At 57.7% G+C, this 12,711-nt stretch overlaps 1 protein-coding gene across 25 annotated transcripts in view; it reads right to left on the minus strand.

The window, feature by feature from the left end:
• The window catches only part of FBRSL1 (fibrosin like 1), an 84,096-nt gene that overhangs the window by 23,417 nt on the left and 47,968 nt on the right, over positions 1-12,711 (minus strand). For all 25 annotated transcript variants that reach the window (XM_040251566.1, XM_040251564.1, XM_040251554.1 and 22 more), the window contains exon 5: positions 9,350-9,379. In XM_040251566.1, the coding sequence (XP_040107500.1) occupies positions 9,350-9,379 (30 nt within the window). The remainder of the gene's footprint in view (positions 1-9,349; positions 9,380-12,711) is intronic.

Here is a 12,711-nt window from a genome sequence, read left to right on the forward strand (position 1 = left end):
GATGAAGGCCCATGGGCCATGTGACAGGAACACCTGCCAAGACGGGGCACTGCGTATGTGAGGAGGCCAGTGTGGCTTGGGGATTGGGGGGAGGGGGGATAGGCTTCCTGGGCCCAGCTTCTCTGCCTTGGTTAGTTCTTGCCAAGGAGCTGTGTGGCCTCACATAGAGGGAGTTCATGGGTGTGGACTGGAACCTGGATCCTCTCAGCCAGGCTGGCAGGCTCAGCTGAGGGGAGGGCATGGAGGGCGGGGCAGAGTGCTGAGGGTCCATGCTAGCTGGGCCTGTTGGTCACCCAGTGTTGGGAAAGAGGCAAAGGCCAGAAAGATCTACAAATGCTCACTAAGAGGAACCAGAGATCAAATTGCCAGCATTTTCTGGATCATTGAAAAAGCAAAGAAGTTCCAGAAAAACATCTACTTCTGCTTCACTGACTATGCTAAAGCCTTTGACTGTGTGAATCACAACAAACTGTGGAAAATTCTTGGGAGATGGGAATACCAGACCACCTGACCTGCCTCCTGAGAAATCTGTATGCGGGTGAAGACTTAACAGTTAGAGCCAGACCTGAACAACTGACTTGCTCAAAACTGAAAAAGGAATACGTCAAGGTTGTATATAGTCACCTTGCTTATTTAACTTCCATACAGAGTACATCAAGGGAAATGTGAGTTGGATGAATCACAAGCTGGAGTCAAGATTGCTGGGAGAAAATAACAACAGATATGCAGATGATTCCACTCTAATGGCAGAAAATGAAGAGGAACTAAACAGCCTCTTGATGAAGCTAAAAGAGGAGAGTGAAAAAGCTGGCTTGAAACTCAACATTCAAAAAACTAAGATCATGGTATCCAGTTCCATCACGTCATGGCAAACAAAAGGGGGAAAAGTGAAAGCAGTGACAGACTTTATTTTCTTGGGCCCCAAAATCACTGCAGACCATGACTCTAGCCATGAAGTTAAAAGAAGCTTGCTCCATGGAAGGAAAGCTATGACAGACCTATAAAATGTATGAACAAGCAGAGACCTCACTTTGCCGACAAAGGTGTGTATAGTCAAAGCTATGGTTTTTGCCAGTAATGTATGGATGGGAGAGTTGGACCATAAAGAAGGCTGAGTGCCGAAGAATTGATGCTTTTGAACTGTGATGCTGGAAAAGACTCTTGAGAGTCCCTTGGACATAAAGGAGATCAAGCCAGTCAATCCTAAAGGAAATCAACCCTGAATATTCATTGGAAGGACTGATGCTGAAGCTTCAATACTTCCCTGATGCTGGGAAAGACTGAAGGCAAAAGGAGAAGGGGACGGCAGAGGATGAGATGGTTAGAGAGCATCACTGACACAATGGACATGAACTTGAGCAAATTCCAGGAGATGGTGGAGGACAGGGAAGTCTGATGGGCTGCAGTCCATGGCGTCCGAAGAGTCGGACACAACATAGTTACTGAACAACAGAAGGTCACTAAGATCCCACTCAGTGCTGGCCTGCCCTCCTCACTGACCAGAAAAAGGAAATCCAGTGCAGAATAGCTACAAGGGGGTAAATGCAGATTGTGCCAGAGATGTGAGATTTCACGCAATCAAGAAGACCCTTCGGAAAGCCTTGGAGGATGGGCTTGGGACTACAGTTGAGGGGATGCACAGCGGAGCTTTTAAGGCAGTGGCCCCTCTGCCATCCTTGGCACTGTGGCCACAACAGTCCTCTGCAGTTCATGCTGTCCACGAGGTGGCTGCGGGCAGGAGGACAGGGCAGCCTGCCTTGGGCTGAGTGTGGCCCCCAGAGACATGCACACCCAGGACCTCAGAATGGGGCCATATTTGGAATGAGGGTCTTGGCAGGTGGGATCCAGGATCTCCAGGTAAGCATCCTAGACTGGGCGCCCAAGTCCTATGTCTGCCTTCTTCTGCACAGAGGAGACACAGTCATGGGGGTGTGAGGGCCTGCATGACCGCAGACGTGGAGATGGGAGCCATTCCACCAGCTTGGGAAGCCTGAGGCCACCAGAGGCAGGAAGGCTCCTCTGGAGGGAGTACAGCCCTGCCCACACCTTGATTCTAGGCCCCGGGTCTCCGTAACAGGAACCCTGAGAGTGTAACTTGCTGTGGATTGAGCCACCCAGTGTGCGGTGCTTGAGTCCAGTGAGCATGCGGTGGGCACCCTGCCCAGCCCATCCCTGAGGGCAGTGCGTTCTCAGCCAGTGTCTGAAGCAGGAGCCATGAGCTCTGGGTATCAGGAGAAGTGGTGGAGGCAGGAGGCAGGCTTGGCTCTTTTCAGCCAGAATAACTGCAAAGCCCTTTCTTTTGGGACTGGGGACTAGGGTCTGGTCTGCAGGTCCCTTAGTAGGGTGGGAGGCATTGAGTAGGGCGATGCCTCTGGTCCTACTGAGGGGTGGAGGTGGGATGGGGGTAGGGAATGGGACTCACAGGGCGGAGCCCTCTTGTGGATGCTAACCCAACTCTCTGCTGTGGCAGGGTCAGGGTGTGAAGGGAGAGGCCTCAAGTTTAGGGGGATGGGACGAGCTGTCTCAGTCTACCTCTAACCCCTGCCCCATCCACCCTATTTGTTCTCAAACTGTGACTGTGTCTGAAAGCATCCACTTGTTTTGTGTGCTTGGTCTTCCCTGTGTCCTGATGAATCCCATGGTTCCCACCAGTCTCCCCACCTGCCCCAAGGTAGACCACCCACCTTGCACATGTGCACCAGGCCCTGGGTGCCCCCAGCCCAGTGAGGCCTCCTCTGAGGCTAGCAGGGCAGATGTGTCAATCTGAAGGGCCCCAAGTCTCTGGATTTTAGCCTAAGGAGACCCATTTTGAACTTCTGACCTCCTGAACTATAAACTTGAGCTGCTTTAGGTCATTGGTGGTTTGCTGTGGCAGCTGTAGGACACAAGGACCACTCCCACCCCTGCACCTCTAGCCCAGGCCTCGCCATTGCCTGCTAGGATCTTGCAGTAGCCTGACAGTGCCTGACTCTCCCTGGGGACTCCAGTCCTGGCAGATCCTCACTCGGTCCCTCAGGCTCCTCGCTGTAGGTTGGGCTGCAGGACAGACGTCACTTCAGAGGGTTAGCTGGGGCAGAATTAACCGATATGGGCAGGGCCCAGGAGGTATGGGCTATGTTTTAGTCACCAGATCACAGTCCTTGCTGGGATCTATGCACTGCCCCCAGTTCCAGCCCAAGGCTGGAGAGCAAACTGCCAAAGGCTCTTCCTTGGGCAGACCCGTGGGAAGACTCTCTGGGCAGAGCAGCCCTAGGTCCCAGTGCACAGCCCCTCCCAAACATCGTGAGGACACCCCTGTGACGTCGCCCTGCTCCAGCTGAGGTGGGGGCACCCGAGGAGCACTAGCTCCGGGCGCTTCTGTCCCCACAGCATCTGGCCTGGGAGGCGGGCAGCGGCTAGGAGAGAGGAGGGTGGGTGAGCCTCCTACGGACTCCGGCAGATGTTCTCAAGACTGGGGCTGGGCTGGGCACACGGAGGAAAACCTCTGTGAGCAGGGGCGATCCGAGGGCAAGCAGGGCATCCCGCGGGAACTGGGTGTTGAGCGTTTCTCAGAGGGTGTCAGCCGGGGATGGCCATGGTGGTGGTGGCGGGGCCAGAGGGGCGGTGCCCCGTGATGGCAGCAGGGACGCAAGCCAGGTGCTGTCTGAGCTGCTGTGTGTCATGTCTGTGTGCCCTTTCCCTGTCGTCACAGGGGACCTAAGGGGTAGACCTGCTAAGCCTCATTTCAGAGATGAAAACATGGGGGTTCGGAGAAGGCTGAGCCTGGACTGGGGTCTGTGCTCACTGCGGACTGAGGGCTTAGAAGCAGCAAGGCTGACCAGGGGCTTTGGAAGAGGATGTGCTGGGGTGGAAGTTGAAGTGGGGGTGAGAGTGGGGCTGGGGCCGAGAAGCTGGCCAGACCACCTCAGCAGCCAGCACCAACCCCTGGAATCCCTGCCTCCACCCCAGGCTGCAGGAACCACCATGACCCCTAGTTGACAACATTTAGCAAAGAGCCGAGGCTCAGGGGGTGGAGGGCTGGCTGTGGGAGTCTGGCCCTCAAGAGGGCCCCAGGCCCTCCAGCCAGCTGCCTGACTGCCCCCTCCCAGGTCCTGTTCCTGCAGCCCAGCACGGGGAGCATGTCCTGGTGGAGTCGGGGATGGGGGCACTGAGCCTGGCAGACAGGCCAGACAGACAGACAGCCCTCCAGAGAGCTAGGTGCTGGCTGCCCAGCCACCTCGCTGAGCCGCTCAGGCAGACGGCAGCTGGCCAGGCCAGCGGGTTGCCTAATGAGCCCCACACAATTTTTCACCCCATGTTTTTCCAATAAAAAAGCAGTTAGACTCCAACCACAGCCATCTGGCCGCCAGGCTCCAAAGCCTCCTGGCAGTACGGCCGCCTTCCCCGCCAGCAGTCGGGTGCCCAGAGCAGGACTCGGGGGCAGCGTGGCAAAGCGTGTGGGGGATTATGTGTGGCAGGGTGGGGTGGGGAGCCACATGTTTTGGGGCAGTAAGGGGGGCCTGAAGCCTGGGGCATGGGCTGCCCCCAGGGCAGGGCCTGGTCCCTCAGAAGGAAAGGCGGTGGAGAGATTTTCCATCTGTCTGTCTGGGTGTCAGCCTCAGGGGCTGGGCTGGTCTCTGATTGTCTGTATCTGGGAGGTACAATGTCCTTATTGTGTTTGCACCTGGAGCCAGAGGCAGAGCCCAAGGCTGATGAGGAGGGGCAGGTGGGCTGGCAGGAGCTCGGGGTGGGGGGCAAGGTGGGAGGCTCAGGTACATCTGGCCTCAGATACTGGAGCAAACTGGCCAGGAGAGATGGGCCCTGGACCTTCCTACTGTCCCGCCCTCCCTGCCTACCATGGCGTCACCAGCACCTAGCACGTGGGTGAGTCAGCGTGGACAGACCCCATCGGCTACAGCCTCTCACTCTCCTGCCCCACCTGCACGCCCAGCTTGCTCCTCCTTCACTGACCCCTCCTCTGAGAGCAGCCCAGGTGGCTTCCAACCAGCTACTTCAAATCTGCTCTGCACCAAGGAAGGTGACAGGTCAAGCTTGTTCCAACTTGTCCTGGGAGGCACCGCTGTGGGTGCGCAGGGAGCTGCCCCTGGCCCATTGGCTGCCAGGCTCCAGGGGAGGCCAGGGCACTGCTCTAAGTGGACGCTGTCCTCCGTCCTGCTCATGCTCTTGCAGGCTCCTAAAGGCAGGACTTTGGCCATCTTGGACATGCTATGGAGACACGTGGCCTTCCTCCCGTCCAGCTCCTACTGGCTCTGCTCCTGGAGGAAAGCAGTCGGAGCACTGCCAGGGGCAGAGGACTTCTCTCTGCTCTTAAGGAGCGGGCCCTGCCACAGGCCAGCCAAACTGAGGTGGGGAGGCGGATGGTCATTTTGGTTGAGGTCCCGGATGAGTGTCTGCCAGGGCCCTCTGACCTGCACCTGCTTTTTGATGGTTCCAGAGGAAGTCACTCATCGTCCAGAAACCCAGCTCAGGCAAATGACAGAAGGCACTCAGATCTCTCTGGTTATCCAAACTCTCCATACCCACCACCTCGACTCAGAACCAAACAGCCTTGAGTAACCGGGTGTCCCTGCCACAGAGGAAACCAAGAAGTCTGAACCACACTTGATACCCTTGGTGCATAATTAGTGTTCCCAGGGAGCACTGCCAGGGTAAGGCTGTGTGGCAGGGACCTCTCAGGATGGTGGTTCCCCATAGGGCTTGGAACAAACGCTGAACTTCTTGCCATGATTACTTTTTATATCGTGACCCCTGAGCTCATCCCCTCCCTCCTTCTGCTTCGGCTCCACTGGACACTTTGCACCAACATCATCCCTGCCTCACCATGGAGATGATCAGTCACTCTGTAAGATCAATGGTGTGAGAAGAGGGAATGCAGATGAAATGGCTGGTGTTAGAACTGCCCCCGGGGATTAAGTGATGACTATGAGGAAGGGCTTCCCTAGTGGCTCAGATGGTAAAGAATCTGCCTGCAAATGCAGGAGACCTGGGTTCGATGATCCCTGGGTTGGGAAGATCCTCTGGAAAGTGGAATGGCAACCAACTCCAGTGCTGTTGCCTGGAGAATTCCATGGACTGAGGAGTCCAGTGGACTACAGTCCATGGGGTGGCAAAGAGTTGGACATGACTGATCGACTAACACTTTCATGAGGAAGAAGCCATTTGCCAAGAATGCCAAGTAGAAAGAGGAACCTGATGACCACAGACGGGCCATGCCAACCTAGAAGGCCGACATCCAGGCCTTTAGGTAAGAAAAAGAAACTACTAAGCCCCTGTTAAGTGCAATTTCCATTACAGAAGTAAATGAATTTCCTAACTGATCCAGGGCCCAGTCAGTTCTGACCATGCACATCCCCGTCCCAGGGGCAGAAATACCAAGGTTCAGCCATGCTGGCTGGTGAATATCCTGGGCCCTAAAGTGAGCCCTTGTCCTAGGTGACCACTCTGCAAAGCCCCACGACCTCCCCTCCATCAGGCAGCTCATGGGGCTCCGTCCACGACCCCTCCAGCCTAGGCTGAGTGGCACCGCTGTCAGCTGCACGGAATCTCAGCCCTGGCCTCTGGCCTCCAACTCAAGCTGCCCAGGGACACACCTGAGTGTCACAGGAGACCCACATGCTCATGGAAAAGGCAAATTTGGGTGACCTGGGAGGAAACCTGTACCTTTCCCTGGCTTACCAGCCAAGGGGCTTTCTAAAGCATGACTTGGCTCTGTCCACTTCTGAGGACGCGTCTCCTTACAAACAGCAGCAGACAGGCTTACTCACTCTGTGCTAACTCGCTCACTGTAGCCCCCATCAGTCACGGAGCAGGTGGGGGCATGGGGGTGTGGAGAGTGGGCAGCTTCCCTCTCCCTCCTCTGACCTTGGCCAGCCCTGCAACAGAGCCAGGGGCTGTCGCACACGGGACTGGGTGTGTCCCCGCATCACCCATGCAGCCCATTCAGGGCCCGCCACTGCCGGCCCAGTCAGCCTGAGGAAGGCTGGACTCAGCTCTTCCTCCTCAGGACCCCCTGAGGCCCAACACAGAAGCCAGCCAGTTCCTGCCAACAGAGGGCTCTGGGACTCGTACCCTGGACTTCTCAGAGACCCCCCAGAGTGGAGTTCTTCCCTCAGGCTGCACAGTGAATCGCCAGAAAGAACCACAGGTTCCAGACCACCCCCAGACTTGGCCAGAGTGAGCTTCGGGGCCAGCTCGAGGGTGGGTGTGAGTGTAGAGGAAGCCAAAGCCACGGCCCCCAGAACGCCCTCGGTCACGGCCCACCAGCCTTGATGCTTGGAGCCGATGGCTCTGTGCAGTTCTCGGTGTGTGTGCTCACGGCGGCCGTGTGCGGCTGGGCCCTGGCTCTGCCCTTCCAGCCCCTGGTCTCCACTCCCAGGGTCCTGCCTCCTGCAGGACGGTGGACCAAAGGGTGGAGGGAGAACCCTGCCAGGGCCAGCGCTGACCAGGCGGCTCTGGAAGGCGCAGTCAGGAGCCTCAGGGTCTCCGAAACCCCCTTCCCACACCCTCCCTCAGAGGGCCCTTGGCTTCAGAGCACTTTTCCTGCAAGTTGGTTTTAAATGAAAGGAGGTGCTGAGGGCAACAGGCCAACACGGCCCTCTCCCAGGTGCTATAATCTAATTCATTAAAGGCATCAGGAGTGATAGCGCCTGTGGCAACGTGGCACCTGGCCCGGGGTTCACCTCGCCGGTGCCCACCATGCCCTGTCAGCTCACAGGACAGCTGAGGGGAGGGCACCCAGGACCAGAGACACTTCCCAGCTGCCCTGCCCTCTCGCCACCTTCCTAGGATGGTCTAGACCACAGTGACCCCACAGGGCATCTGGGCCAACTCACTTTGGACAGCACATCCCTGACCGCCCCTGTGCCCACACCCGCCCCTCCTCTATCCACCATGTGACTCCCATTGCTACCTCCACCTCTCCGCCCCTGCCCCACTCGCCTGGCCCAGACCAGTACGCCTGCCATGAGGCTTGTCATCTGGACCCAGGTGTGCGCTACAGGCCTGCCCTGCCCCTGCTCACCTTGCCAGGCAGCCTCTGAATCCTTTCCACGCTTGCTCACCTGCTTACAGGCTGAGCTATGCTAAAGCGTGAAGCCTGCAGGAAAGAGGCTGGCCGTCTGTCCATCCACAGCTCCAGTCCAGGCAGGTCAGGCCACACTAGGGAGGTGGCAACTGATGGCCACACAGCACACAGACCTCCTGACGGAACCACGCTCCAGTTCACAAAACCTTGCGCAAACAGTGCTCAGCAGCCCTCCCGTCCACCTCTCACCAAGTGCCCTTATGCGCACTGCCCTCATTGCCTGGACACACGTCCCCCATGGTGCTCAGTGCCGGCCCCCGGGCCCCACCCCGAGGGCCAGGGGCTCCATCGCGTCGGTGTGGCCACCTCTTGCCAGTCTCACCACCTAAGATTCTTCAGGTGGGCTGTTCACTTGTTCACCAAAGATGGTGCAGCCAGACTCCCTGGGTTCCAGCTGTGTGGCCTTGGGCAGGTTCCTTACCCTCTCTGTGCCTTAGTCGCCACATCTGCATCGGGTAGTGGCAGGGCCTGCCCCATGGTGCTTTGAGTGAGTGCCAGGTATGTGCACCCATTGAGTCTCATGCTCGCTGCTGCTTTTCCAAGTTGAGAGCCAGTGCCAAGTGGTGCCCCCAACTGTATCCCTGCCCACAGAGCTCAGCACACAGTAGGTGTTCTGCAAACAGTTGCTGAGATAAGAGCTCTTCCTCTGCCCCCCAGGACACACAGGGCCCAGCAGATGACCAGGACCAAGAACTCCCGAATCCCATGGGCCAAGGGGAGGCGCTGTGGAAAGGAGTGCAGAAGGACGCTGGCACTGTGAGAGGGCCCCTCGCTGTCCCTATGCTAACTCCCCACTGCATAAAACCCCGAGACAGTGGAAACTTCACTGTTCCTGAAAATCAGGGACTGGGGGGGACTGCGAGGGACCAGGCGCTGCTGCTATTAACAGAAGTGTCTGTTTGGGGGTGATGTTTACACCCCCAGCCTGGAAACACTGGGGGCTGCACTTGGCCCAACAGAGCGTGGCCCCTGCTTTGCCCACGGTGCCCCCATCCCAGGGAACCCTGGACTGACAGCTGCAGACAGGCCAGGAACTGGGGTACGGTATGGTCCTGCAGTCCCAGGGAGCCTGGGCAGCACCCCAGCATGATGTCCTTGGCCTCAGCCAGGCCAGGTTGGCACCTCGACACCCGGGAGGCCACCCCCAGCCCTTGCATGCCCCACAGGAGAACCACAACCTTTCTGCCTGGTCTCCGGGGCCCAGCCTGCCAGGAAGCCAGGTCAGCAGGAGGGGCAGGTGAAGTGTGTGTGGGGGCTGCAGCTTACCTTGTCATCCCCGTCGCTCTCGCTGTCACACTGCAGAGGAGAGACAGAGAGAGAGAGAGGGGAGTCAGTGTCCTGCAGGCAGGCTGGTCGCTAGTGGGTGAGAAGGTGAGAGTGGGCTGGGGGCAGGGAGGGCCAGAGGCGGTGGCTCTGGCAGATCCCCACCCTGACTCGGGGCCTTGGGTCTGGGGTGGGAGTGGCCCCAGCCAGGGACCCACGTACCAGAAGCTGGGAGGGATCTGGGGGCCCCTGGCAAGCTCTGGGTCAGAGCTCCATTGAGACCCTGGTGCGGGGGACGGGCACGGGTGTAGGTGAGGCAGAGGTGAGACAAAGGAGAACACGTGACTGGGGAGACGCAGACCAGCCACCGTCCCAGGCCCAAGCGGGCCCAGAGCCAACAGGTAACCCCAGGAAACACATGGAGTAAACCCCACTCCCCTCTGGTCCCCTCCCAGGTGCTGAGCTCCCTGGGGTGGGGGGCGGTGAGATGAGAGGGGCTCCTGAGTGGCTATGAGGCTCATGGACCAGGGCTCAGGGGAGGGAGACGTGAAAACCTAGCCTCAGAGTAACAGGAGGGCAGGGGCAGGGCGGGGGCGCCTGGGACGCCTGCTCCCACTGCCCGGCCCCTGCAGACGCCCCAGTAGAAACCGCTACACATGTGAGAGCAGCTGGTTAAGGAGATTGTGACAATCGTGTAAATAGATCTTTGTTTTCAGTTCCCAGTAAGCACAGAGCTCTAAAAAGAAAGGCTGCTCTAGAAACCACAGCAATTTTCCCCCTAAAAGAATATAAAGGAAAAAGAAGCTCTTTCCAGCAGCTTTAATTGTGACGTGTTTGTGTCAAGTGAATTATACCGCTGAAAATAAATCTCCCTGGAACTCACAGGAGGCTCATGGGACCCTGGCAGACATGTGGGGGTGTTCCCCAGACACATGCTGCTTCTCGGGAGGAGCCCACCCCAGACCCACTCAGCAATGGGGCACACGCCCTCCATGCCCTAGGCTAAGGGCTAGAGTGGTACAGTGAGAGTACACAGAGTTGTGCCAGCCTGCCTTGGGCTTCACCACGGTGGGGACCCCAACCTGGAACCTGTGGCAACAGGGATTGGTATTTGGGGGGATCTTCCTGAAGCTGAGAACAGCTGCATGGACCCTCTGCCCCTCTGACATGCACCCTACAGGGCCTGATCCGAGATCTCTGGGGGTTGGGGGGGTCCCTTCATAAAAGGCAGAAGGGGCTGTGGGCCCAGCTTCCTGGCTGGACAACCATGGCAAGAGGCCCCTGCCCCTCAGGGCTGGCCAGCTCTAGCGGGGTGGCTGACACCTGGGAAGCAGAGCAGGAAGGTGAGGAGGGGAACGTGGGGGGTGAAGCTGGAAAGGTGAGCAGCCTGAACACGCAGAGCTTCACATGCAGAGCCCGGACCACGCTCTTAAGTGTGCAACCATGTGACTGGCACTTTAGGAGAGAGGGGTGGAGGGACTAAGGGGTCATGGCCTGTGGGGAGCGGGGCCTGGAGAAGGGCTGGCACGAACCGTCTCTGATCCTGCAGAAATAGCAGAGCTGCCAGAGACCCCCAATCAGACTTCTTTATGCCTAATTAGCAGCACAGAGCCCCTGAGGTGGAAACTGCGATCCCACCAAGCCGTCAGAAGGCTGGGTCTCGGGCACAGCACACCTGTCCTTCGGCTCCCCAGGAAGCAGCCCCAGGCCCGGTTTCACAGCCCTCCTGCACCTTTGGATGGGGCCCCTGGTGACAGCTAAATGATGTGACATTGAGGGGGGTGAGGGTGCCTGCCAGCGAGCGCACGGAGCCTGTAATTAACCAAACAGCTCACCGTTTTCAGCCAGCACAGGCTGCGTCGTAAATGAATTCACGTTATTAAGTCCTACTGAATTAATGTTTAACTGCAATAGAGTCGGAATTGAATGAGGCAATTAATCAGGACAAGGAGGGAAAGAGAGCCACATCTGTCTTGCGGGAGCTGCCCGAGTGAGGCGACCTTCATGGGGCTGGGCTGGGCGGCCCTGGAAACTGTCACCCTGGTGTGGGTGGGGGTCCAGGCAGGGAGCCCACAGAGCAGGGGACAGACCCTAGGTGAGTGCTGGGTGTGTAAGGAGGGCAAGACACAGCTCTGGGGCAGATGCCTGCTCTGGCACTGCGCTGCCACCGCCGCTGTGCAGCCTTGGACAAGTGCCGTGACCTCTCTGTGCCTCAGGTATGCTTCTGGAAAACAGTCAATGGCCCACCTACAGGACTGTTGTAAGGCTTATATGAGTGAATACGTGCAAACCTCTAGGGCTGGGTACATACTCATTACTATATACAGTAAGATGGTATTTTTCACCACCACCACTCAATATAATTACTGTTGTCTTCCAACAAGGATGAGAATGAAGGCTTCCCTCCCCTTTGGAATGGCTGAAGGCCCTAACCCAGGGAGTTTCAAGGAGGTGTCTCTCAGCCCTGCAAGTGCTGGCTCATGTCCCTCACCGTAAAGGCTGGTGGCTAGACGGGGAGCCCTATTTGGCCCATATGAGAGCCCAGCGTCAACCCCAACCTTCCCTGCTTGCTCCTAATTCCAATCCCACTCGGCAAGAACCACACCCCTCTACTGGCCTACCAGTTCCTCCCAGCCTAGTCAAGCCAGCAAACAATGAAGCAGTAGGACCACTCCTCCAGGGCCATCCCCTCTGCCCATCTGTCAGTCAGCCCAGGGTTAGTCCCAAGTGCACCTCAGCTCACCCGAGGGCCCTCAGGCTATGTCAGCCTGAATGCCTGGGACTCAGGTGACTCTAAAGAGTGGCTGGGGGAAGGCACCCTGCTGGGAGCTCATGACCACCCAGCGTAGGTCAGACACATATGTGAGCTCAGGGTCCTGCATCACAGAGCCCCCGAGCTCAGCTCCTCCATGCCCCAAGCCACCACGTCACTTTGCTAACAGATGTGACCTGCGATGTCTGAGGTCGCTGTGTGTCGCCCATGTTCACGGAGGTGATATAACAAGGGACACGTGGTACGCCCCAGGCTTAACTGATAGCCTTCCCTGATTCCCATCCACGGGTGGACAGGCCTTGAGACAAGGCTTAAGAAGCCAAAAGCTAGATGAGGCTTCCGTTGTCCTAATGTTTAAAAGAATTGCTGCCAACATTAAAAAATCTGGAGATTCCTCACGAAATCCTGCCTCTTACTGAGAACATGGAGCCACATGCCTGGATGACAGCTCTGCCCAGTGCTAGCGGGGCTCCACTGTGACCCCACCCTGCCTCTCCTGATGTCGAGGCCCAGAGTGCTGGTCCTTGTCAAATGCTGGGAACGTGGCCACACAGAGGCTTCTGGGGCCCGATCCTGGGGCTCTGTCCCGACT

The sequence above is a fragment of the Oryx dammah genome, unplaced genomic scaffold, assembly GCF_014754425.2.
Source record: "Oryx dammah isolate SB20612 unplaced genomic scaffold, SCBI_Odam_1.1 HiC_scaffold_12, whole genome shotgun sequence".
Taxonomy (NCBI): domain Eukaryota; kingdom Metazoa; phylum Chordata; class Mammalia; order Artiodactyla; family Bovidae; genus Oryx; species Oryx dammah.